General features: G+C 39.6%; 1 protein-coding gene across 1 annotated transcript; it reads left to right on the top strand.

Annotated features, from left to right (window-relative positions):
• Nucleotides 1–13260: 13260 nt before the first annotated feature.
• MC3R (melanocortin 3 receptor) lies at nt 13261–14813 on the top strand. Its single transcript, XM_039343161.1, has one exon. The coding sequence runs from the start codon at nt 13833–13835 to the stop codon at nt 14811–14813; it is 981 nt and encodes a 326-aa protein (XP_039199095.1). The 5' UTR covers nt 13261–13832.
• Nucleotides 14814–27369: the final 12556 nt, after the last annotated feature.

The following is a 27369-nucleotide window of genomic DNA, read 5'->3' as shown; positions in this document are numbered from 1 at the left end:
TGAAATGATTCTGTGATTACAATGCCATTTTCAGTTCAGGGGCAGGAGTTATTGAGGATTCTAAGTAAGGGTATATCTATGGTAAAAATGATGCTACAACATACATGATCAAATACATGATCTTGACTTTTTTTCTTTTTTATCTTCTTTCTACAGACAGCCTGGGCACAATAGATTGTATCATGATCAGAAGGTGTTGTGGGGAAAGAATCAGGTTACCAACCACTGCCTAACACTCAAAATAAGAAGAATGGATCAGGAAAATGCAATCTTAGAATGTTTGAAAAAGGATAGTATATCTATCTCTCTATCTGAATAGAATAGAATAGAATAGAATAGAATAGAATAGAATAGAATAGAATAGAATAGAATAGAATAGAATCTGGAAGGGACCTTGGAGGTCTTCTAGTCCAAGCAGGAGAACCTATACCATCTCAGACAGGTGAATGTCTAGTCTCTTCTTTAAAATCTCCAGTGATGGAGATTTTTATCTGTCTGTCTGTCTGTCTGTCTGTCTATCTATCTATCTATCTATCTATCTATCTATCTATCTATCTATCTAACTATCTATCTTCATCTCTCCATCTCTCTCTCTGTCTGTCTACCTACCTACCTACCTACCTACCTACCCACATACACATACATACATACATACATACATACATACATACATACATATATATATATATATATATATATATATATATATACTCTGTGTGTGTGTGTGTGTGTGTGTGTGTGTGTGTGTGTGTGTGTGAACAAGAAATAACAGCCTCCAGTGTTGCAATTAATTTGGAAGCCAGGAGCAGGGACTTTGAAATTCTTGGCTATCAAACTATCAAGCACAGCCTGGATAATCACAGAGTTTTCATAGCTGCCATTAGCAGCCAGAGGGCACTTGAATATCATCAAATACTAATTTGTGGAGAAAGCATTGGCATCCCCTCCAGAATGTAAAAAATATCCCACCAAGATAAACAGAGGCACCAAGAATATAAAAGCCAGAAAATAGTTTGTTAATTATATTGGAATCGCGAAGTTGGAATTGATTGATTGACCTTTTTTCCTCAAAAAACCTTCCTTTGTTTCCTCGCACACGAAGGTGGCGGCGGATTGCGAAGGAGAAACAGCATAGGGCTGGAAGTCAGGTAAGGAAAGAAAGGCAATTTCTGGGGGGAGCGAGGATTTCTTTCCTTACCTACCCCACTTCTTCCGAGGCCGCTTTCCAATCAGATGCATTGCTCTTGTCAATGGCCCGACCACCCACCTCAGCACCCTCCCTCCCCGAGCCTCCGGTGCTGTTTTGGTGGCTCTGTAGGCAGAGCTGCGAAGAGAACTTCACAACTCTGCCTACAGAGCCACCAAAGCTGTAGCTGAATTGGCAGGTGAGGGGGAAACCTGCCCCACTTGTTCTACGGCCACTTTCGGCCGAGCCACATTGCAGCAGCATTGGGCACAATACGTGAGGCAGCAAACAGCCGTGTCACACCAAAACCGGCCGTTTGCCACCTCCTGCCACTGCCATGAGGCCGCGGAACAAGCCTTTCTTCTTTAAAAGTGGCATGTGACCGGTTGACTATGCTTCAATCTCCCAGAAGCACATTAGCATTTTTAATTTCATGAATCCATGTGAGGCTGCAATCTTGTAAATAACTTGGGTACAAACTGCGCTGAAGTCACCAATGCATATTTCTAAGGGAAGATGGATGTAATCATGCTGTAAAGAAAGGTTTCTTTGAAGAAATAGTAAGCCTGCTGTGCTCATTTTGTTTGAAAATATAAAAACTTAATGTACTTTTTACTTTGATCTTTCATTTACAAGCATTGGCCAAAGAGCCACGTACTACACTTACATAAAGTTTTATTTATTTATCACATGGCCTTGTTACATTAGCCAGAAGACTACTCTGCTAATTCAAAGTAGTAGTTTGGCTGCCTATTTACTAGCTCTGTTTGATACATGTTCACTTCCAAAGGTGCACCACAGGAGAGTGAGCTAGCTCCACACCAGAAAGAAAAATGATTGGCTTTTTCCTGCAGCATCAGCCAAGCCCTCTCCCTCCACTAAAGCTGCCTCACAAATGGGCATCGCAACTGGGAAGATTCAGTGCCTACAGATTTCTAACCCATCCACACAATGTATTGCTTCATCTTCCCACTGAAGTGGTACCAATTTATCTACTCGCATTGAACATACTTTTGAACTGCTAGGTGGGCAGAAGCTGTGGTGAGTGATGGGAGCTCATCCCACCATGCAGCGCTAGGATTCAAACCACTGGAGCAAAGGCATCACCATTGTCATTGAGCCATTGAATCACCATGTCTCTCACCTACATAAAGTGATTTTACGTACACAAGGAAAGGACTGCCAAATTCCTATGAAAGTTCCGGGTGATACAGTGGCTAACACTCAAGACTATTCCCTGATTTCTTACAGCAGCGCTAGAGAGATGTGTAAGACTTAGGGTGCCATCTGGTCACTTTTTTGAGAATCCCTGTGGAATTAATTTTTTTTCAGAGATTGAAAACTGAAAACTTTAAACAGAAGATAAATGGATTTTTGCAGCAAAACCATGTTGTTTTGCAAAAGCAATTAACACTATAGGTTTTTTTTCTCTTAAGCCTGCTTTTTTAAGCAATCAGATATCATCCCTGATGTTTAATTGGAAACATGTTCCTTATTTAATCATTCCTCTTTATTTATTTATTTTTACTTTATCTGAGTTTAGCTGATTTTTATGTACATCTATAGTCACTAGAAGGTGCTGTTTGATTTGTTCTGTACGTTACACATTCAGTAAATCTAATGTAACATTCTATTCTCTGTCCTTAGAAGAGCAATCAAAACTAGAAGATGACATGAAATGCAATGCTTCTCTCATTAGTGTTGGTAGAAAAAAATGAGCTAGCAGTTTAGGAGATAAATAAATGTTTGACTACTCAGGAATCAAAAATCCATTTCAGTTTCAGTCAGTTTATTAAATCAGCATAAGGCATGTGTCCATAAGTACTCTCTGAGTACTTGTAAATCTAAAGAGATAGCAAATAAAAAGACAAAGGTAAAATACATTTCTAAAACAACCTAACCAGAATCCATGAGCGAAGTCCAAAAGGAATAATCTATATCTAGATTATCTAAAGGTAGTATCTAAAATTATATAAAATGGGATAACATCTAAAATTACAAAAATGAGATACAGTGGTATATAAAATTTAAGTAAAATGTGATAATATAAGATAAGATAAGATAACTTTAATTGTCATTTTTTTTACTGTGGGCACAACGGCACACATCAAAAATGAAATTTAGTTGCCCGCTCTCAAAGTGAAACACATACATAACACACCCCCAAACATACTATGAACAACATATGTATCGACCCACACCCCTACATATACGTAGCAAATAAATATTAAATACTGTCCATCTTGAATATATAACAGAAGGAGGAAGCTTGAGAGTTCACAAGGTTAATGCTGTATGGAATGAAACTATGGCTGAATCTGGATGTTCTGCTACAGATACCACGAAGCCTCCTCCAAGAAGGTAAGAAGGAAAACAGGTCATGAAGAGGATGTGTAGTGTCCCAGATAATCTTATGGACCCTGCTCAAGCAACGCTTCTGTGCTATATCCTGGATGGGAGGGAGGGAATTGCTAATGATCTTTTCGGCCATTCTCACTACTCTCTGCACTGCCTTCCTGTCTGAAGGAGTGATGCCTCCAAACCAGACTGTGATTTTACTGCTCTGGGTGTCAAGGAAGATACAAAATTCTGGTTCTTGCTCTTCTGGCAGCCTCAACTATTGTTAACTGATGTTGTTGTAGTGTGTCTTTGATGTTGTCACTCATCTTCTGGGTCTGCCTCATGTTCTTTGGCCTTCTCTTTTCTGTATATGTACGGCAGGGTCTTATATCATCTGCATAAAATTTAGGTACATATGCCATAATAATAGATAGTTCATTTGGATTTAGACCAAGTCTGAGGAGATCTGATAATCAGAGGAAGGATAAATCTGATTTGAGTGTCTCTGAAAAAGGAGCAATAAAGAACATGTTCTGTAGTTTCCACATCTCCAAAATCACAGGGGACAGGTCTTTTAGCCCAAGGGTCCCCCATTTCTGGGTTGGCAGCCCGGGTCAGGAGGAGGGTAGAGATGCCTTTACGTGCATGAGCGTGTGCACACACAAACAGGGCCAAGAGTGCACACACATAAATGGGCCCACAAGAATGCGTGCAACGCAAACAGGGCCACAATCGCCCATGTGATGCTCGGGTGACTAGCACCACCACAATGCCGTGATGCTAGCATGAGTGGCACTTGTAATGACAATAGCCCCAGCACAAGACGACAATAATGTGAGTGTGGTGATGTGCTCATGGCGATGCTAGCACCCACCCATGTTCATGGCATCACTAGCGCCCACGCAATGCTGTGACGCTAGCATGAGTGGGGGGGTGAGGTTACACACTCATGTGCACTGGTCAGCCACTCACATGGCCCAGTGCCCCACAGTCCACGGCCCGGTAGTAGACTATGGACCACAGGTTGGGAACCCGTTTTAGCCAACAGTATTTTTTTTATATTTGCCATTCAATACTGCAGAGAGGAGAGCATGACCTGGGTGAAAGAGAAAGCTTTCTGATGGCTGAGTCTTTTTAGCTGTGTGACATAGCTGGCATCTGTTATATGCAGATCTGTTATCTACACCCATTTGCAGGCTTTCAAACTGCTAGGTTGGCAGGAACAAGGCCAAGATTGGTGCTCACCCTATTGCATGACACTTGGATCTTAAACCCGGGCTGTCAGCTTTCCAGCCGACAAGCCCAGCTTCTTAACCATTGAACCGTCATGCCACTCTTTTCATAAATAGGTTCAATCTCCTTTACTATAAGCCTATTCATTTTTGCCAGAATCCAGCATAGTTTGGAAAGATGTGAAAAAGAATTGCAGCTAAAGTCCTGAGTGGATGCATACTGGTGAAATTTAGCATAGAGTCTATAATCATCAGGGCTCAAACCAGCATTAAAGTCCAGTAATACCGTATTATATGTAGTACCATACCATCCCATTAGTACCATAGAATGTGAGTACTCCAAAAGAAGGTAACCAATATACTGTTCTAACTTCATGCATGGGACATAATTAATAATGAGCCTGTACCCAAAGGGAGAAGTAGAACCACGGTAATTCGTTTTAGGGACCTCAAAGAGGTAGAGATGAAGATGCCGAAACCACTTTTCACTACCATCACCCCGGCTCTCTAACTGGAGTTGCTTCTGCTTTGCATGAGTAGTAACCATTGAGCAAGAGATCATCAACTTTCCATGTTTCTTGCACCAAGATTATATCCTTGTTGTGCAGGGGGTTGGAGAAATTGGTGCCTCTGTTGCAGTACCAGCCAGCTAGATTCCATATTAGAATTTTCAAAATGTTTGCCTTGTACTGGCCTCCATGCTCTTATGCTTTCCGTACTGTGTGCCCTAATTTGTCTGCATCCACTTTATGGTCCTGGTGAGGCATAGCTTGCTTACTTTTTTGATTAATTTCTATAGCTGTCCGTTAGCTTATGCAGATTCAGACTTGAAGTTTTCAGAAGCCAGTTGATAAAACTAGACAACTGGAGAAGTTTTGAATTTTGGGAATTCTGATCATTTCAGAGGGCTATTAGAACTTGAATTGGGAATGGGAAAGTCCTGCACATCAAGAACGGCATTGGATTTTGAGGGTCTGCATTCTTCATGGCAGCTGTGAGGATGTAGGAAGGTTGAAGGCAGCACAATTTGTTTAGTTCTTGTCCTGGTTAGTTAACAAAACTATTTATTAGTGGCTTGGTTGTTTTACAAGTTGCACTAAAGTTTCTCTTAGGTCATCTAGCCTTTTAATGATGCCACCTGGTATGAGTTTGACAAGAGCACTAGAAAAGTTAATCAGGCTTCCCTCTAGAGATTCATTATTGCTATGGATTGTGCAAGTTGTTTGCTTAGATTTTGTCCCTTGCAGAGACTCTTTTGGTCTGAGTGAGGACTATGATATTTATAAGTTAATGTGCCAGTACCCTCTTCACTGAACTGAGTTAGAAGTGGGGTGACTTCCTCAGAGTGAAAAACATGAAGGGGGTAGTTTAAAAAAGTGCTCAGAAAGGATTTCATTTTAAAGAACAGACTGGGGACTATAGGCTGCCCAAATGCCAGCAGGATTCAACTGCGACTGCTTGTAGATGGGAAGCATTCTACCCTGTGTACGTTCATCAGTTGTCCTTCACAGCATAACTGGCTTAAGGACTGGATGGACTTAGGACTTAGATCCCCATTTGCCTCTGTTTATTCTGTTATTTAGGATTTGCAGTTATCTTACTGGCTTGTGGAGACATTTACCTTTTATAAACTTTTCGGCCTCCTTGCATTTCTCCATAAAATTGGTTGATCTTTTTTCTTCCGTCATTTCCCCATATTAGGCTGTGTTCAGGGGCAAGGTCTTCCTTTCCACTGCCAGCTATTTGTAGGGCACAATTGAGGCTCAGAATGTTTTGGCAGCGTGGGAAATTATTTCAATCAGAATAGATCTGGAAAGGATCTTGGAGGTCTTCTAGTCCAACCCACTTCTCAAGCAGGAGACCTTATACCATTTCAGATAATTGGCTGTCCAATCTTTTCTTAAAAACCTCCAGTGATGAAGCACCCACAACGTCTGAAAGCAATCTGTTCCACTGGTCGATTGTCCTCACTGTTAGGAAGTTTCTTCTTAGTTCTAGGTTGCTTCTCTCCTTGATTAGTTTCCATCCACTGTTGTCTTGCCTTCTGGTGCTTTAGAAAATAAGTCCCCCTCCCTGTTCTTTGGGGCAGCTTCTCAAATACTGGAATACTACTATCATATCACTCCTAGTTCTTCTTTTCTCTAGGCTGGCCCTACCCAAATCCTGCAACCCTTCTTCATGTTTTTGTCTCCAGGCCCTTAATTATCTTTGTTGCTCTTTTTTGCAAAATCTCAATCTTTTTTGTAATGTGGTGACCAAAACTGGATGCAGCATTCCAGGTGTGGCCTTACTAAGGCTTACAAAGAGGTACTAATACTTCATGTGATTTTGATTCTATGCCTCCGTTTATACAACCAAGGACTGTATTAGCTTTTTTGGCGGCTGCTACAAATTGCTAGCTCATGTTTAAGTGATCATCCACTAGGACTGTAAGATCCCTCCCAGTTACTGTTTTTGAGCCAGGTTTTGCCTAATCTGTACTTGTACCTTTGATTTGATTGACTGACTCTCAGTAAATTTTGCAGAAGATACTTTAAGGGAATCTACTTTGTTTTTAACTTTAGTCAGCAAGTCAAAGATCAAAAGACTTTTTTTTGCTGTCTGGAGACTGTCTAGTTATAAAATCTAGTGATTTAAGACAATTGTAGGTAACTTGTCTCACTGATTACAACAGCACTTAAGGGCAAATAGCCTTCTCTGGATTATGGCAAAAAAATTAAGTGGGGTCATTTAACAATTGATTGTTACATAATTCTGCTTTGATTGGAGGTACATTACTTTTCTGGTAGCAAACAAGATTGCTTTATGTGTTGGTTATCCACTTTGTTTTTTCCACTGACTGAATTATACAACAAACATGGCACTCAGACTTATGGTACAAGTTGGAAGTAATGAATGAAAGGGAAGAACTAATTACCTTCTGGAGCCCTGGGAATACAAAGCTATACTTGATTTATGACTGATCAGGGATTTTAACATTAAGTTTTAAACCTGTAGAGTACAAGTAGCTCTTGACTTACAACCCATTCTTAAATTTACAACTGTGACACCGTCCCCAGGGTCACATGATTGCAATGCTTGGCAACTGGCTCTCAATTACAGTGGTTACAGAGTCTTGCAGTCATATTATCAGATCTGTGACCTTCCCAGCCAGCGTCCAACAAGCAAATTCAATTGGGGAAGGCAGCTTTGCTTAACGATCACACAATTAATGTAATAATCTTGTGATAAGCTTAAAGACTGTGATTTGCTTAATGACTGTGATAGAAATGGTCATAAAATTGGAACTAGGAAACATGATGACTCACTTAACGACCACATTGCTTAGCCACCAAGCTTCAAATCCCAATTGTATTTGTAAGTAGAGGACTACTTGTACATCTAGGATACAAAAAATCCTGGCCAATGAATAAAATGCACCAGGAACCTATGCAGTGTTTTCTCTTGGGAAAACAATCAAGAAATTTCATCACCTAAGTAATAGAGCATGGGACAAGAATATCAGAAATACAGTCAGGTCCAGAAATATTGGGACATCGACACAATTCAAACATCTTTGGCTCTATACACCACCACAATGGAGTTGGAATGAAACAAACACAATGTGCTTTAACTGCAGACTGTCAGCTTTAATTTGAGGGTATGTACATCCAACGGGGTAGGACTTACAGCAGTTTGCATATGTGCCTCCCACTTGTTAAGGGACCAAAGGTAATGGAACAGAATAATAATCATAAATCACACTTTCCCTTCTTAATACTTGGTGGCAAGTCCTTTGCAGTCAATCACAGCCTGAAGTCTGGAATGCATAGACATCACCAGACGCTGTAAGTCCTACCCCATTCACCTGAGTTGGATATACATACCCTCAAATTAAAGCTGACAGTCTGCAGTTAAAGCACTTTGTGTTTGTTTCATTCCAACTCCATTGTGGTAGTGTATAGCACCAAAGATGTTCGAATTGTGTCGATGTCCCAATATTTCTGGACCTGACTGTAGATCATATGTTGAATATGAATACGAAAGAGAAACTAAATTTCCAAATCAGAAGGATTCATAGTTTTATTTCATTCTGCATTGATGAAATCCCATGTTGAGTAATGCTCTAATTTGAGGCATTGCCCTTTAACACATAAAGCAGGAACCAGCATCAGACAATAATCGGGGAATAAACAACATTGCCATTAAGAAACAATCAAGGAAGAACCAACTCCCAACCAAGCTATATATAAACGATCAGCAAATTTCACTTTCCCGAGATCTGATGAGGTTATCTAGCTTGGTAACAACACATCTAAAATGTCCATGCTACATGGTATTTTGTCCTAAGACATAGTTGGGAGCAGAAAAACATAGTGATATAATTTTCCCCACAATTATTCATGACCAGATGGGAGAAGACTAACCAGTAAGTCAGCCCCAAAGTCAAAAGCAAACCAACCCAAATCAAGGTTATGGAGGATAAATGAAAGAACTGTAAAAGTTCATGGCTTACTACTGCCAGAAAGATATCCTTTTAGACTTGAGTTAGTCTTAAGAGATTTTTATATAGTTGTGCCTGTAATTACCTCTTTCTTAGATAGAGTTCATTAAGTCTAATTTGGCCAGAAGACCGTCTAGGTACATAGAATTAAAAGACTAAATCAAATTATGTTCATCAAGCCTAGGGCAATTCAGACATGCTGAGTTACTTTTGAGTAGATTTTTGTTTCCAAGTCATTCTCATTTACAAGTAAGATTCTGGTGCCTGTTTTCTGACATTCAGCCTAAGGGAATCCATAGGTTATCCAATGCCTTCTTATGTGCATCTCTCATTAAAGAGCTGCACTTTGATCCCAGCAATCATGCTACCATCTGCATTTTTAAAATATCTTCTACTTATAATAGTTTAACAAGTTTTGCAAGAAGAAATATGCAATATACAAATTTGTATAGGACACACACATTTCTTCCCTATAGCATATCCAACAGTTACAGATGTTCATGTTAGCCTAACATTCATCTTTGATCCATTCTCTTCTCTTAGTTTAATTCTTGAGATAGGTACAATTATTTCTTTGTGTATGGTTTATAATGCAAGGTAATTCATACTGAAGATAGCAGTATATACTGAAAGATAGCATAAAGCAATGCTATATTTATCTGAAAGAAAGACAAGTCTGAATTTAAGATGATGAACCCCACAGTAAAGTTTAAACAGAAAAAAAACCCACATCCCATTTGCCTTCACTCTCACATCTTGGTCAGTCTAGGTCCGGACAACTATCCAATTTAATGGGTTTATATTTAGGTGTCAGCTGCCACTTCATACTTGCCTTTTGCTATTGCTCAATGCCGACTGCCATGAACTCTATCTTGACTTCTTTCCCATAGTATCCACCCTCAGGAGCATGTAACTGGATTTTTGCTGACCCTGGGCTCTGGATGCTTTTGATGCTGGTGTAAAAAATCTGCCTCATCCACAGATTGATTGTAGATGAGGGTATTGCCCTAGCATAGGAGTCTTCAGACTTGGCCCTTTTATGACTTGTGGACTTCAACTCCCAGAATTCCTCAGCCAGGCATGCTGGCTAAGGAATTCTGGGAGTTGAAGTCCACAAGTCATAAAAGGGCTAAGTTTGAAGACCTCTGCCCTAGCATGTGTAGCTGAAACCTGAGTAGGCCTTTCTCTGAAATATGCCTGCCTGGGGTTTGAGTTTTACAGTAGACAAGACCATGGAGGAGGCAACAGTAGCTATTGACATTCACAAGTGGTTGATGGCACTTAGAGACAGGTCTGTGACACTTGAGTTCCTCTGGTTGAGATTGGACCTCTGGAAACAGTTGGGAGTGTGCTACTATATTGCCCTCTCTGCTGAGCAGCACCATACTTGCTTGAGCTGCTGGATTCTGTTGATGAAGGAGTCTCTGAGGCTGATGGGGACTTTAACCCGCATCTGATAATATTGTATGAGAGTGGTCAAGAGTTCGTGGCTTCCAAGGCAACATTTGACCTGTCCCATGTTCAGATAATCCTCATCTTACAACATTTAGTGACTGTTCGAAGTTACAACGCTACCGGAAAAAGTGACTGATGACTATTTTTCACCGTTATGACAATTGCAGCAACCCCATGGTCATATGCTTAACATTCAGATGCTCGGCAACTGACTCATATTTGGTTGCAGTATCCTGGGGTCATGTGCAACCTTCTAACAAGTGCAGTCAATGGCGAAGCCAGATTCACTTAACTGTTGTTACTAACATAAAACTGCAGTGATTCACTTAACAACTGTGGCAAGAAATGTTGTAAAATGGGGCAAAACTCACGTAACTGTCTCACTTAGCAACAGAAATTTTGAGATCAGTTATGGTCATAAGTCTGTGTAATAAGATACATACCAGGGGTCCTATTACATTAGATCTGCTTTTTGTCTCAGGAAAGTTGCAGCGTGATCTAGTGTTGGAGAACGGCTGATGGGAGCCACAAAAGAGCATGACTCCTTTGCCATTTGACTTCAGGTACAATTCAAGATGCTGATCATCATGTTTACTGCCTGGTTTTCTGCAGACCCCACCCATCTCCAAACATTTCTCCCAGGACCTTCTGGCAATGTGGGTGCACCTCAGGTCCCTTCAATTAAACATTTCATGGGAACAAGGAAGTATGTTTCCATGAAAGAGAAGGGACAGAGAAGACAGCATTCCCTCAAAGGCAGGTATGCACCCACATTCTTAGAGTTCTAGAACATTTTTAAGTTCTAGACTTATCTTCTGTTCCTCGGCCAGTTCATATGTGTCAGTGGACCCTGTCATTTTTTAATTATTATGGCTATTTTTGTCAATTTATACTTTCATTAAATTATGCTTTGCTGTTTTTTAATTCTCTTAATTTACATATTGGATGTTGTAGACCAGGGCTTTTCAATCAGTGGTACAGGTACCACCTGTGGTACATTGGCACCTGGCAGATGGTACGCGACCATCCTAGAAAAGTGGTAGCAGGGGAGAGGAATGAGCTGAACCAGTGGCAGCACCGCACAAGCCTGAGCGAGAGATGGCTGGAGCTGCAGGAAGTACCAGGATCAGTGCACCAGGAAGCACCAGGATCAGTGCCACTTTCCAGATGATCGGCGCTTCTTCAGGACTGTCAGGACTCAGTGAAAGTGCCAGGATCAGCACCAGGCTCCAGCTGGAGCTCGGCGCTGATCCTGGCGCTTCTGCTGAGCCCTGAAGAAGCACCAATCAGCTGGAAAGCAGCACTGATCCTAGTGCTTTTTCTGAGTCCAGAAGACGTGCCGATCAGCTGGAATGTTGCAGCATCTCCAGGGTCTTGTGATTTAGATTCAGATTCTTGGCAACTGATTCATATTTATGATGGTCACAGTGTCCCAGGGTCATGTGAAGTGACCAAAACCTGCTGCAACCACCCAGCAGGCAAAGGGAATAAAAAACAAACACCCCCCCCCACCCCACCCCCACTGCCAATCCTTAACAGAAATGCTCACAACAATGAAAACCTCAGACAGGAGGAAGAGCACCGCCGGGTGGGCAGGCGTCTTGCTCGGCTGTGGCTTGGGGGGCACTTTTTTCAGTGCCATTGTAACTTCGAACAATCACTAAGCGAACTGTTGTAAGTCGAGGACTACCTGTACTTTATCACTTTTTTCCTTTTTTTTGTCATCAAATTTTTGACACCTTGCTAAGCGACTGGTGGTACTTGGATATTGCCATATCCTAAAAGTGGTACAATAGGTGAAAAGGTTGAAAGCCCTGTTGTAAACCATCCAACTATCTGTCTTTTGGAGCTGATGGCTATGATAAATCTCATTACAATAATATTCTTGTTGGTATCAATGTTTTGGTATTGAAGTAAATAAATATCAATGGCCTTGCTGATGTCTTCCAAAATTATCATTTCTGCTGTATATCAGTATGTGAATATTTTTCTCCTAAAGGCTTCAGAATCAGGGTGTATTTTTAATCTAGGGCCTAAACCATCATTCCACAGTCAATCAGTAAATAAAAATCAGCATCAATTGTGATGTATCCAAGGGACTGTATGATTAAGGCAGATCAGATGCATCAAATAGCCTTGACTGAATGCATGTATAAAAATAAAGTACATGAGAGTTTGAAGGTGGGGTTAGAGGGAGAGAATGGTGCTAGAAAAATTACAGCTGCTAAAGCAAATACAATCCAGAATACCAGGAAATTATGTATTTTGTTTAGCATATCAATGACCAAGCTCACTGTGATTGTTCAAATGAATTTACATAATCAAGGCAGCTGCAATGTTATCTTGAAAATTTGGCAACCCTTCACTGTGTTTTGATCTGACAGCAATCACCTGGAGATCATATGATGTTTATCTGTTAATTATATATTTGTCACATGTCCTCCTTTATATTCTATAATTGTGAGGTTTTTCTCTGTATAACAGATTCCCACAGGGCTAAAAAAATGTACATATATTCTCTCTTTGGTCTCCAGAGGGCACTAAGTAATTCTGAATTGCAGAGCAATAAGGTCTTTGCAGCCTGTGATGGTAACCGTCAGTCAAGGCTGAAGTTGCTTTTTAGTGGTTGCTGTGAGTCACAGATGATTAGGTAGGAGTGTTTTCTCTCCATTGATGAAAGTATAAAATCCAATGCAAGTCTGTGTGTCTATATGTCTGCTGTTCCTGCTCTATCCTTATTGATGAAAGCTACAAGATCTGTCTTGACTGAACTGGGGGTCCCAAGACAAAGTAGCAGAATACAAAGCCAATCACATTAAATCAACTAGGGGATTCTTTTGAAATGGACTATTCATTGCCACCTCTATCTCTTTTTAAAAATATACAGTAGATATCTCAAATTTTGCATTTTCTGTTTTCTCACATTCTACGGGCACGAAGTGAACTAACTTCTTTGGATTGGTGGATTCAGAACTCTGCATCGAATAAGGAATTATTCTATTTTTTTCTTTTTCTTTTTTTTACAACTGATCTCATTCAATAAAGATTACAGAAGGATTTCTGGTGGATTTTATCTTTTAAGGGTTTTTTTTTTCTCCTAATAAATGCATGTAAAATTGAATCTCTGCTCTTCATAATGAACACAACAGTACCCTGGATTCTGAGGTTTCAGCCTGCCTTGCTTAATGACACTGGAGAAGTCAATAGTTCGGGTTTTGGCAGCAAAGGGGATGGCGACTTCTGTGAGCAAGTCTTCATCAAAGCTGAGGTGTTTTTGATGCTGGGAATCATCAGCCTTCTTGAGAACGTCCTCGTCATCCTTGCAGTGATCAAGAATGGCAACCTGCATTCACCCATGTACTTTTTTCTCTGTAGCCTGGCTGTGGCAGACATACTAATGGGTATGTCCAATGCCTTGGAAACCCTCATGATTGCCATCCTGACCAGTGGCTATTTAACCATCGATGATCACTTCGTCCAGAACATGGACAACATTTTTGACTCCATGATCTGTATCTCTTTGATTGCCTCCATCTGCAACCTTTTGATCATAGCAATTGACAGGTACATTACCATTCTCTATGCACTCCGGTACCACAGTATCATGACTGTGAAGAAGGCTCTGACACTCATTGGGGTCATCTGGATCACCTGCATCTTTTGTGGTATCATGTTCATTGCCTATTACGAGAGCAAAACGGTCATTGTTTGCCTCATCACCATGTTCTTTACCATGCTCTTCTTCATGGCCCTGCTTTACATTCATATGTTCCTGTTTGCACGTTTACATGTCAAGCGTATTGCAGCCCTCCCGGTGGATGGGGTCCCTCGCCAACGCACCTGCATCAAAGGGGCTGTCACTATTACTATTCTGTTGGGTGTCTTCATCATCTGCTGGGCACCCTTTTTCCTCCACCTTATCCTCATCATTTCCTGCCCCACCAACCCACACTGCCTTTGCTATACTTCTCACTTCAACACCTACCTGGTTCTTATCATGTGCAACTCTGTCATTGATCCCCTTATATATGCTTTCCGGAGTCTGGAGATGAGAAAGACCTTCAAGGAAATGGCTTGTGGCTGTTGCAGCATAAGCGCAGGGCAGTGCATGCTCTGAACTCAATCCTATGCTCACCTTCATGCCTTCCAGATGACGACTGCTTGGAGTGAACACGGCTGCAGTCTGACCTGTCCAGAAGGTGTAATATTGGGGAAGGTGAAGACATGGTTTATGCCAAAGCAAAAATCCTAAATACCTTTCTCCAATTGCCAGTTGCTAGCAGTGATCCAGGAAAGGATGGAAAACTGGAAGGAAGTGGTTTCTTCTTTCTTCTTTCCTTCTTTTTCAATGTCTCCTACTATTGGTAATGGTAAGAAAAAGAACATCAGACTCAGAAATATTGGGAAGGAACAGAGACATGTTCCCATTGCATTAAAAGGAAGTCCATAATTTTTAGAATATTCAGTAGGACTATTTAGTGTTACACAAGATGTTCAACAGATGCACCACATAGGCTTGGAAAACTGTTCTTAGAGAACTCTGCATAATTATTTAAAAAAAAAAATAGGTGAGTGTGGGCCTGACACAGAAAACCTGCCGTTCTCTATACAAATAGATTAATTTATGATTGATTTTATAAAGCTGCTATTCCGAGTGTTAAGACTGGTTATTACCTATGAATAAGCTCTTCGACAGTTAGAAGGACCGCTGCTATTCATTTGGCTTTGAGCCTCACTGAAATCATTTCTATTTGGGATCGCACTTCAATCATTGTTTTTATTTCACCGGCAAACCGTTGCAGTATTGTTATTATTATTTTAAGTGCCGATCGCCAACAACCTTCTGCCTTACCTAAGCATTTTTTTTTTCGTTAGAAGCAAGAAACAGTTTCGGGACAAAGTTAGATCTCTTACGGAGCATTTCAGATTTTGTTCTGGTGGGGGGAGGGACGAGACGCGCACGTAGCCCCGTCCTTCCTTCTCTCCGGGTTCAGCATTCAACTGGAAGGGTTCGGGTTGTGGATCATGGGGCTGGGTGCTTCATACCTCCTGCCCGAAGCCTGCGGAGGAGAAAGCTCAGAGCTCTGTGTGTGTGTGTGTGTGTGTGTGTGTGTGTGTGTGTGTGTGTGTGTGTGTGTGTGTGTGTTTCGTGCTTCCTCAAGTCCGAGTTTCCCTTACTTTCTGGATTCTCTTCATTTGAAACGTTCTTTCATAACTTCCGGGTTTTTTTTTATTGTGTACATTGTGATTTAACAGCAAACGCATTCTAAAAAAAAAAAAAAAAACTTCGGTGGATGGAACTGGACTATTTGGGACTTTACAGTCCATTCAAGACAAGACATGGGAGTGGATTGCAATCACTTCCTTCTGAGGTGATTTTCTGTTGGGGAAGTCCTGGTGGTCTCTCATCGATTGCAAACCAGGCTGACCCATGGAAAGACAACCTTCTGGGGATCTTGAAATATACCTGCAGAAAAGAGCTTCTAAGAAAGCTTCTAAGAGTCATGGCTGATATCAAGTAGTGTCAACATTTCCTGATTACCCTATGGATTCAGTTTTGGTGACTGAAGAGAAATTGTTCCCATTCTAAAACTGTCTCTCAATATATCTTTAGCAGGACAAAATTATACCTGTCTTCTCTGTAATGTGTAATCAACCTCACCAAATGTATTGTGACTTTATTTCCAGATGTATTGCCTGAGGATGAGAATTGTTGTGCAGTCCATCTGAGATTACCAGGTTGGGAAAAGCTGATCTGTAGTAATAAATGTACCCGAGGTGGGGGGCGGGAGGTTCTGGCTCTGAGATATATAAGTAAAATGAGTTCACAGATCCTGTAAAGTGAGTTTTGTTTTGATATGGCCCACCATGTTATTGTCTTTGGGAACTATGTTTTATGACTTAGCTTGTATAAAGTAAGTTAACAGACTTGTCCAAGAAACCCCTGTTACGAAAACCAGGACCTAAGGATAGCCATCTCCGTACTTGTGGATTTCAACTCCTGTAAGCCCTCACCAGCCAAGCCAATGTGGAGAATTGAATCTAAACTTCTGAAGAGCATCCAGATGAATGGCTTTGTATGATTTGTGCACTTGATTATTATCATCAGTTCTCACCATCTAACAAGAGCATCTCTGGAAAAACTGGAAATAGCTTACATTTGTTTTATAGTTAGCATTAATTTTGAAAACTACTATAATACTTTTCAAACATTTCACCATTTCATTCAACATGCTAAGTCTAAATGTGGTTTTCTTTTTATTGTTACAACTTAGCATATTGAATCAATCCAACTGGTTGATTCAATAAGTGAATTATGGATAATATTGGTAGTCATACAGATCGTAACTTACAAAGGACTCTAAATTTAATCTGAATATACCTTTGAAGAGAATATTTATATTTCAGGTTTGGACTGTGGAGTTCTTAGTACTCTCTGAGCTTACTTGTTTTCTTACAGATGGTGCACTGCTAATGTTATCTAGTTTGGTAATGAAATGTCTGCAAGAAAACAGTCAGGCTCAGAGAGTAGAAGTGAATATGCAGTTTGCAGGGAAGATCACTGATAGTTGTCCAGTGGTCTTTTACAGAAATGTTACTTTAAATGAAATTCTAAAATACAGTCTCCATTCTATTTATGTTTTTGGTTTTCTCTGGAAAAAAAGCCTGTCAGCAATTACTGTGATGACCAGAATAATTATATGTGGTAAAATCTAGGAAAGCATTAGAAAGCATTAGTTCTACAACTAGTATAGCTGTTGTGTCTGCTTACTTTTACTATTCATTTAAGTGAATTTAATTTTCCATCTGTTTTAATTGTTGTTCATCACCCTGAAGGATATGTATGTTCTAGAACAGTGGTTCTCAACCTGTGGGTCGGGACCCCATTTGGGGTCGAACGACCATTTCACGGGGGTCGCCAAACAACGCAGTCTGCCATTTTTTCCCCCTTTTCCTTAGTTGTGCTACTCCCTTTTATTCTATTGGCTTTCAAAAGCCAATAGAAGAGACTCTCTTGAATAGGAATTGTCCAGGCTGTCTCTGCCCTGCTGAGCCCGCCAAAAGTCCCATTCTGCAAACGGTGCTGCACCAGTTGAGTAGTCCTCCACTTACGACCGGTTGAGTAGTCCTCGACTTACAACTGGATGGGGGTCGCGGCATTAAAAAGGTTGAGAACCACTGTTCTAGAAAGACTTATGAATTATTTTAGTTGAGAATAGAAATGTGTGGTGTTCGTGCTAATAAGTGTAGATTTGGTTGTTTCAAAGGTTTATAAGCTACAATGGCTGAGTTCTAGAGCACTTACATTGACACAAGGTATTTCAGGTTTAATCGTTGTATCCTTTCTTTTGGCTGGAAAAAGCACCCAAGAAAATTCCACATAGGAGAAGAGCGAAGTGTACTTGAGCACCATTTGTCACTTAAAAGTTTCTGTTGTTGTAATTTACTGTTGTTCACTTAGTGTGATGTTGTGCTTCAAGTTCTTAACTATTTGCCTTTGTCACAACTTTGAATTAATTGCACCTCATGTTCTCTGAAATAGTTCTGCTTAAAAAATTAGTAATGTCTTAAATAAAATGAGCCTGAAATTACTTGCCAAATGTTCTCTGTTTTATAAGATAGTAATAGCTGGATTATCCACTCAAAAGGCTTTCTTGTGTCCTAGGGAGGAAAATACTATAATCATTTAATCCTTCCAGAGTGAACCCAATTACAGCCACATTAGCCCTTAAAATATCTATTTTTGGTTTTGTAAAACCTGTTTGTAATCTTTCCTTAATTATTATTCCATTTGAAAACGGCATAATGGAAATGTTAGATGCTATGGAGATGAAAGTTTTGTTGCAAAATTCTAAAACATCTTCAAGGCCCAAATGACTTATATACATTAAATATAATCATTAAAAATCACTTTTTAATATCAGCTAATGGGATCAGAGGGGAGGAAAAGGAACATAGAAACATAGAAAACTGACAGCAGAAAAAGAGGACTGTTGGGCAGACTGCAGATAAAACAGGGGCTTAATGGTTTCTTTCTTTGTCACTGATGCAAAAAAACGTACTCATATGCACCCCCCGGAACTATTCTTCAGATTCTAGACAAGCTTCTAGGTCTGAAACCACCATGTCGATAAAATTCTTTCTGTTTTTACTGATACTGACAAAAGCCCAATCAGCACATAAGGCTTGTGGGCTTTAAATATTAGTGTTTCTCCTCAGCAAAATAGTGCCTGGGGAGGAACTGGACACTTGGAAAGAAAGAACTACTAGACATGATACAATATTTATCACTTATTTCTATGCATATAATAGTCCATGATTAACAATGGCAATTGGGACTGGAATTTCCATCACTAAGTGATGCCATCGTAAAGTGTGGGATCATGTGGCCATGCTGCTTAGTGGTGCCAGATCCAGCAGTTTGCTGTTGTTAAGAAGATCCCACAGTGTGTGTTGCGTGGTTGCCATTGCAATTTCTTTCCTGCTTTCTCACTGATTTTGCTCGTCAGAAGCTTGCAGCAGTGGTTGCAAATGGTGATCACATGACATTGCGACATCAAGATTGGAATTGCAAGCTGATTGCCAAGCACCCAAATCAAGATCATGTAACCAGAGGGATGCTGTGATGGCTCCAACTATAGGTAGTCCAAAATTTACAACACTTCACATAGTGACAGTCAAAGTTAAAACATCACTGAAAAAAGTGACTTATGACCATTTTCCCACACTTACGACTGTTGCGGCATCCCCATGGTCACATAAACAAAATTCAGATGCTTAACGACTGACTCATATTTATGACGGTTGCAATGTCCCAGGGTTATGGGATCACCTTTTGCAACCTACTGACAAGCAAAGTCATTGGAGAAGCCAGATATATTTAACAACTGTGCTACTAACATAACAATTGCACTGATTCACTTAACAACCATAACAAGAAAGGTCATAAAATGGGGGAATCAATTAACTGTCTCACTTAACAATAGAAATTTTGAGTTCAGTTGTCGTAAGTCAAGGACTAGGTGTAACAGGACTGGTCATAAGTGGCAACAGTCGCTGAATGAGTGCTCATTCAATAGGGATGCCTGGATTCTATTCAGCTGCTATTCCTAATGTTCCTTAGCAAACAGGCTTTTATAATCCCAGATTGTAGGAAAATGTTGCAGCTAATAGAATCCTATTTTTCCCTGAAAATCCCTCCATCCTTCACTCATCAGTACATTCGGGGGAGGGGGAGAGATAAGCCTTCATTTTATTCTTCTCCACTGAGGGTTATAAAATTCTGCAAAGAGTATAGAAAATTTAGAGAGTGCACATTGTTTTGCTCCATTTCTTATAAGAGTAGAAGTCCCCTAAAACAAAAGTGAGAATTCAAGATAGAAGCATATGCTTCAATAATAAAGATTTTTGGGATTCCATCAACAAGGGATCCATCTTAGACAAAATGTAATTGGCTGTTTATATAAGATAAAACAATGGCTAATGAAAGAGAAAAAAGAAAATGAGGGAGGGAAATCTTAGCCCTTTCCATTGCTAGCAATCCCAAAGAGTGTGCCACACTGTCCTTTGTCTGCAGAACCAGCTCATAGAGAAATTCAAATAAAATTTAATCTTTCTCAGGTCACTGGATATTGTGCTTACCATGTCCCTCTTACATTTGGGGATATTTCACTACCCATTCACATAAGAGAGCTAAAAATGCGCTTATGTCAGGTGCAAGAAGCAGAGTTTACGCTTCAACATTTAATTCTAGCAAAATTTAACTTTCCCAACATTTAAAATACAAATAAGCTGACATTATCATACAACCTCTAAGGGAGATGTATGAAATAAGAAGTATGAAATATAAACAAATAAACCCAGAGAACATCCAATACTACCATTCTTGTATCCTTCCTCAAGGCAATAATCTTCTACCACATTGGAATACTGCATCTATTTTTGGTTGCCACGATATAAAAAAGATGTTAAGACTCTAGAAAGAGTGCTGAGAAGAGCAACAAATTTTATTAGGGAACCAGAGACTAAACTTACAAAGAATGGTTGCAGGAATTGGATCTGTCTAGTTTAATGAAAAGAAAGACTAGAGGTGACATGATAATAGTATTCTAATATCTAAGGGGCTACAATAAAGATGATTAGGGGACTGGAGGCTAAAACATATAAGGAATGGTTGCTGGAATTGGGTATGTCTAGTTTAATGAAGAGAAGGACAAGGGGTGACAGGATAGCAGTGTTCCAATAACTCAGGGGTTGCCACAAAGAAGAGGGAGTCACCCTCTTCTCCAAAGCATTGAAGGCATGACAAGAAGCAATGGATGGAAACTAATGTAGGAGAAACACAACCTAGGACTAAGGAGAAATTTCCTGACAATTAGAACAATTAATCAGTGGAATGACTTGCCTCCAAACACTGGAAGTTTTAAAGAAGACATTGGACAGCCATTTGTCTGAAATGCTATACCGTTTCCTGCCTGAGCAGGGGTTGGACTAGAAGATCTCCAAGATCCCTTCCAACTCAGTTAATCTGTTATTTGACAGTATTCCTATTCTATTACAAGCAACACATAAAAATGTTCCAGATACACACCTAACCTAGTACCTAATGAATTAACCCAATCTTTCCAAAACTTGGCAGCTTTAAGTTGTGTGGACCTCAACTCCCACAATTCCCCATTGTTGACTGAGGACTTGTGGGAGGTGAAATCCACACAGCATAAACATGCCAAGGTTGAGAAACATCGACCTAATCTATTTCCTAGCTTTGCACAACATATTGAAACATTGACAAATCAATAAGGCTGGGTTAGTCCAAGATGCTAAATCCCAAAACACTGCTGTGCAATAAGGTCAACATGACTGGAATTCTCTCTAAGTAGCTGAAAACTGCAGGAGGAATTACCTACCTTCTTCTATAGCAAGTTAATTAAGGCTTTGAAGACTTTGATACATGTCTTCCCAGATGTTTTGTCATCTGAGCTATGTTGCTATTTATGGGATAATCTGCCTATTGATTTGCCCACTAACACATCAATATTTATGTCTACTGTCCCTTCCATTTCTTTCCTAGCTTTTCCCACATCTCTCACATCATGTTATGAGTAAGAAGAAATTGAATAGTCATTTGTCTGAAATGGTATATGTTAAGTCCTTCGTTCGATGGAGAATGAAGATCACACATGTTAGAAGTAATGGTTCTTTATTTCTCCTTCTGCTCACTACAACAACAACAGTGAGACTCACAGGTCTCTGCTTTAGTGTCCGGATCCCCAGGCAAAATGGCTACAGTTAATGGCGCGCTTTCGTGCCTCGCGCATGCGCGCAAGGCTGGTGCCTCTCAGTCTGGTCCCGGGCAGCTTGCAGCAACCCCAGGACCATAGCAATGTCCCGAGCCTGCTTGTGCAGGCTCAAGACACAGTATAGGTCTTTTGCTTGAGCAGGAGGTTGGACTAGAAGATCTCCAAGGTCCCTTCAAACTCTGTTATTCTTTAGGTTGTCAAAAGCAGGAAGAGACATAGAAGTAATTGCTGGTGAACAAAGATCATTCATTTTATGGTTGACAGTTTCCTAGACCCTTAAATGTTCTTGTAATGTCTTGGTATCTGTAGGAAATAGACTAGATAGATAACCCACATCATGTGAATTTAAAGTAGATTCAGAAAGATTGGGATGTTAAAACATTGCTCAACACTGTACCCCGGTTCATGAATTATAAAGGTATAAGAGAAACAGTCAATTAATGTTCACCTCATTCCTGTTGAATTTAAAGTATGGCATGAATATTAATGCTTGTTTAAATGAAACTTATATTTTGAACACTAGGACAGGCACCCCAATCCCAACTCAGAATTAGTTTATTTAATGCATTTTGTGTTTCCTCTTCATTAGCTAGAAGCTGCAAAGAATTCTTCTAACTATTTTATCCATTTTTTCTTTTCTCACCAACAAGCAACTTCTTGCTGTTGATGTGTTGTTTGTAGCATTGTAGAACACTTCAGTATGGGGTCTTGGCACACTTCAAAATCAGCTATGGATCTCTGTTGTCTCATGCTATCACCAGTATTCAGCTGCTGAGTATATGTGTTTCCTATTGTTATCTTTTCTGCAATGCACAAAAGCTGATCTTACAATTTGAAATGCTGAACTTTTCTGTAGAATTCAGGGATGGGCCATTTTCCTGCTGATTGAAATTCTGGCTTTATCTTAACTTTTGATTCTCATACCAACAAATTTGAACAGATCTCCCCAACAGCAAAAGCATAGGTAAAAGACAGGGGTGAGGACAAATGATCAAATCTACAGGAATGGATATAGGTCAGGGTAGAAGCAGTATTTATCAACCTTGGACACTTTCAATTGTGTGAACTTCAATTCCCAGAATACTCTAACCAGCTGTGGTTGGTAGGACAATTATTATTGTTTATTAAATTGGTTTGCCTCATATCTCGCCACAATTATAGTTCCCATACCTCACTTGGCCAGGGTGTAGCAGAGCAAATCAATGCATGCGTATGGATAATCATGGGTCTGATTTGGCATGTGATATTCTAGTTGGAACAATGTCAACATGATCTGGTGGGGAATTTAACATTATCTTCCCTGTCATGGTCAGATCACACCCCAGTGGCACCGAGAGTCTCTTATGCCTCCCCTTCCACAGGGAGGATGGACCCATTCAATCGGTCCACCCCCAAAGACTGATGATCCCGAATGGATTCCAGAAGGAATTGGAGATGTCCCGGAAATCTTGGTAATAGCCTGAAATCACAGGCGGCTGAGGCTCTGGGCAGGATTGCACCCATGCAGTCTCTCTTGACCCATTGCTGGTTCAGGGAAGAGCTGCAGACTCTGAAAAGGATTAAGAGATTCCTAGAGCATCACTGGAGAAAAATGAAGGATGACTCTGAATAGACATGACTTAGAGCCACTATTAAGGCCTACCTTATGGTGATTAGAGCAGCAAAAAAAGGTTATTACTCCACTCTTATTGCAGCTGCAGTGTGTTGCCTGCTGGCCCCACCCTGAATCTCTCAGTCCCTCTTGGACTGCAAGGGGGACTCGGATCATAATCTTCAGAACCATGCAGAGGAATTTGTTGACCACCAGTCGGATAAAGTCACTCAAATTCATTCCCAGTTGGATTCCAGGCATGGTACAGGTCTTTGTGAGATGCCTGGGAAAAGGTCTTACTCAATGATCTAGGAAAGGTTTGTTCCTGTTGGCCCTAAGAAAGTGGACAGGGATAGAGGTAGTAGCCTCATGACAAGATGGGTGGCAAATAAATTTAACAAATAAATAAATAATGCCGACGCCATGATAATTTATGACTTTTGTTGTTTGCTTTCTATTTTTCAAAGATTGTTCCATTTTTCAAAGATTGTCAGAAAGAAATGTCACCATTTCTGTATATTTCCGGGGGGGGGGCTCCTAAAAGGGGTCCTGGGGAATGCTTATTGCAAATGGTTTTTAGATTTACATGGAAACAAAATCTTCTTACAGTATAATGGTTCTATATTCATAATGACTAGTATTATGAAATATGACATGTTGAAAATAAGACTCAAACAAACAATGGAAAATTTATTAAGATAAGCTACCACAAAATCATAACATCACAGAATAATATAGCCTGACATTTCAGTATAAATGGGTTTTGTGAAAATGGGTTCATTGCTATATTATTTTATTAGGATCATAATTATTTGACTAGCAGATAGAACAGGTTTGTTGTATTGGTAGCATTTATCCTGCTAAGAAACAAACATTATTGTTTAGAATTCTTGGTTATCTAAAGAAAAATAGCAAAATTGATACAGAAAGATGTTTCAACATCATGTTTTAAAACTTTGAAATAACCTTTAGGCAATTGTTGTATTGTTTACCACCTAGTATTTGTAACTGATATTCCTTGTATAACCTCAAAAATAATAATCAGTAATCAGCAATGATAATCCTTGTATAACCACAATAACTAACAAGACCACCTCAAAGCAATTTTACTATTATGACTGTTCTTAATATAATGAATTTGTGGCTGTGATGTACCTATTGTCATAAAGCCAAAAAAGTTTTGGGGGAAGGAACATGTTACAGGGATTAAAAAACCGGAAGTAAGAGATGGAACAGAAAGACCAAAAGATGACCCTAAGAAAAGCAAGGTTACTGACATGCAGAAAACATGTTTGACCCAGCAATCTAATGGTCAACAAAAGTACAATTTGAAGGACACATGATGGATAAAAAGGTTAGCAAAAGATAAAAGGAAGGCTAGATAGATATTTGCTTGGAATTCCATAATCCATATTTGCAATTGTCATCAACAGAGCATCCCGAAGATCTACATGCATCAGTTGGCCAGAACAACTGAACATGAATTTATATACATGTATGCAAGTGTGAGAGCATAACACTAAAGCAATAGTAATTAAAACAGTTTATGACTGTAGGTTGAGAGGGACTCTATGGGCTGTGTATTTCCTTGAGCTTTTCATTACTGCAAGATCCCAAAGTTCAAATCTGTAACATCACTTCCATGTATCCTTTTATCTGTTTAGACCAGGGATGTCAAACTCGCAATGTCACGTGATGTGCTATGATGTATCACAACTTTTTCCCCATTGCCAGAGCTGGGGTGGACATAGTTTTGGCATGACGCATCTGGCCCGCAGGCTGGCAGTTTGACACCCCTGGTTTAGACTATAATTGTTATAAATGCTCTCAGTGCATTCAATCACATTCTAATTTGGAATCAGAATTCTAATTTTATAGCCACTTTGGGAGAAAGGTAATAATGCAAGTCAGGTATTATAAAATGTGCTGAATAACATAGGCTACAAGATCTAAATTGCAAACATCCAGATAACCACCAGATGACAGCAAAAACTAGTTTTTCTTTTATCACTTTATGAAATTTACTAATAATCTGGAGATTTGTTTCTTAGATTTTGTAGCTCTAACATAGGAAAATGACAGCTTTATATCCATGAGGTCTCTGTTTTATGTTTAAAAGGCTACAGTCTATTTCTATGGGGAAATCTCCCTTCTAAAATAATCTGTCCAAAATCAATTATTTTGCAAAGTTATTCATATATCACTATAGCCTTTGACCATCTTCTGGTGTGTTATACCACACCTAACCACGTTATCCCTTTTATTAACCAGGCCAAAGCTACCCACCATTGATGGTTACCTGTCAACAGCTTTCAGAGGGAAGAAGCATTGGATAAGAGAAGAATTAAAAGGTATGTATTTCATTCAAACAACAAAGCAGTTAAAAAGATAAGCAGGAAAAGTAACATCTTGTGAAAAATCAGAACAGAGCTGGAACTACTTTAAAATGCTTCCCTTACCCAACCACCCTCCAGTGATCTCTCTCGAGTGCAACCATTAGAACCATTTTGTAAATTTGCCATACAGCAGTTGTAGTAATTCAGTGAAAATGACTCCTTATTTGAACAGGATGGTGGCTTGGAAAATGCTTCTTGTTCCTGGCAGTAGACACTCAGCAATCACTCGTCCTCTCTTTTGATTGGCAGTTCCTCAATTTTAGCACTTTCTATCAAACTGAATGGCATGCCTTTAAATACTGTAAGGTATTCTACAGACAATAGCTGTTGCCTGATGGCAAGATCTCAGTAAAATACCACTTAGTTTAAACTCTATGCATATATTTCACGGGCTCAATATGCTAGAGGTGTTTTTAAGGACTGAGATTAGATAGATAATAGATAGATAGATAGATAGATAGATAGATAGATAGATAGATAGATAGATAGAGGATAGATAGATAGATAGATAGATAGATAGATAGATAGATAGATAGATAGATAGATAGATAGACAGATAGATAGATAAGAGAGAGAAAGAGAGAGAAAGAGATGCAGACAGCTACCTATATATTGAGGCTTTCACTGCTCTCTCTCATTGTTCATATGCTAATTGTGTTTTTAATGAAAGCCAAATAAAAACTTTCTGATGTAAAATGAGAAAACACTTGCCTTCCAGAACAAAGCAAGATTTCAAATACAGTATATTTGATCAACTATACAGTTGATCAGACTGTATAGTTTTGGACTATACAATTGTGACTGGCAGGTGTTTGGTCTACCCAACATGATAGACTAAAAAATATTTCATACTTTTGTTTCATGTATTTGGCCCTAAAATGTACGTTTTAATCATTTGGGGGAAGGCAATTTTATTCCAATATAGTTGTCTTTGTATTTACAGGCTTGCCAGAAATAACCACTAAAGTTTGTTTCCACTTTGGAGTAATTGCACCGAGCCTATATGTATTCTTTTCCCTCCATTCAACAACTACCATAGTTAAGTTGCTAAAACCCAGAAAACCATTAAATAGCAAAGAGATACAGAAAAGGTTTACTTTTCATTGACATCTAGTAGTTAAGGTAGATCTAATCCAGTTTCTAAGTATGGTTATCTGAAAGCAGCATGGTGCTGGCAATCCCCATGCCACCGATAATTTTATGCCTACAAAGCCAGAATTAAAAAAACAGCAATAGATAGCAAATGTGGACTGCTTAGTGAGAAGGGGCCACAAGACTGACTACAAGCAAAGTCATGACAGAGTAGCAACTTTGGGAAATCTGCAAGAAATACCACTTACCTGCAAGCAAGAACTGGCAGGACCACAAAATGGACAAAGTAAATAG

This window comes from Crotalus tigris, unplaced genomic scaffold (assembly GCF_016545835.1).
Source record: "Crotalus tigris isolate CLP2741 ecotype Arizona unplaced genomic scaffold, ASM1654583v1 scf7180000017834.3080900, whole genome shotgun sequence".
Classification (NCBI taxonomy): domain Eukaryota; kingdom Metazoa; phylum Chordata; class Lepidosauria; order Squamata; family Viperidae; genus Crotalus; species Crotalus tigris.
Note: the sequence above shows the minus strand (reverse complement) of the source record. Positions and strands in the feature narration are given on the sequence as shown.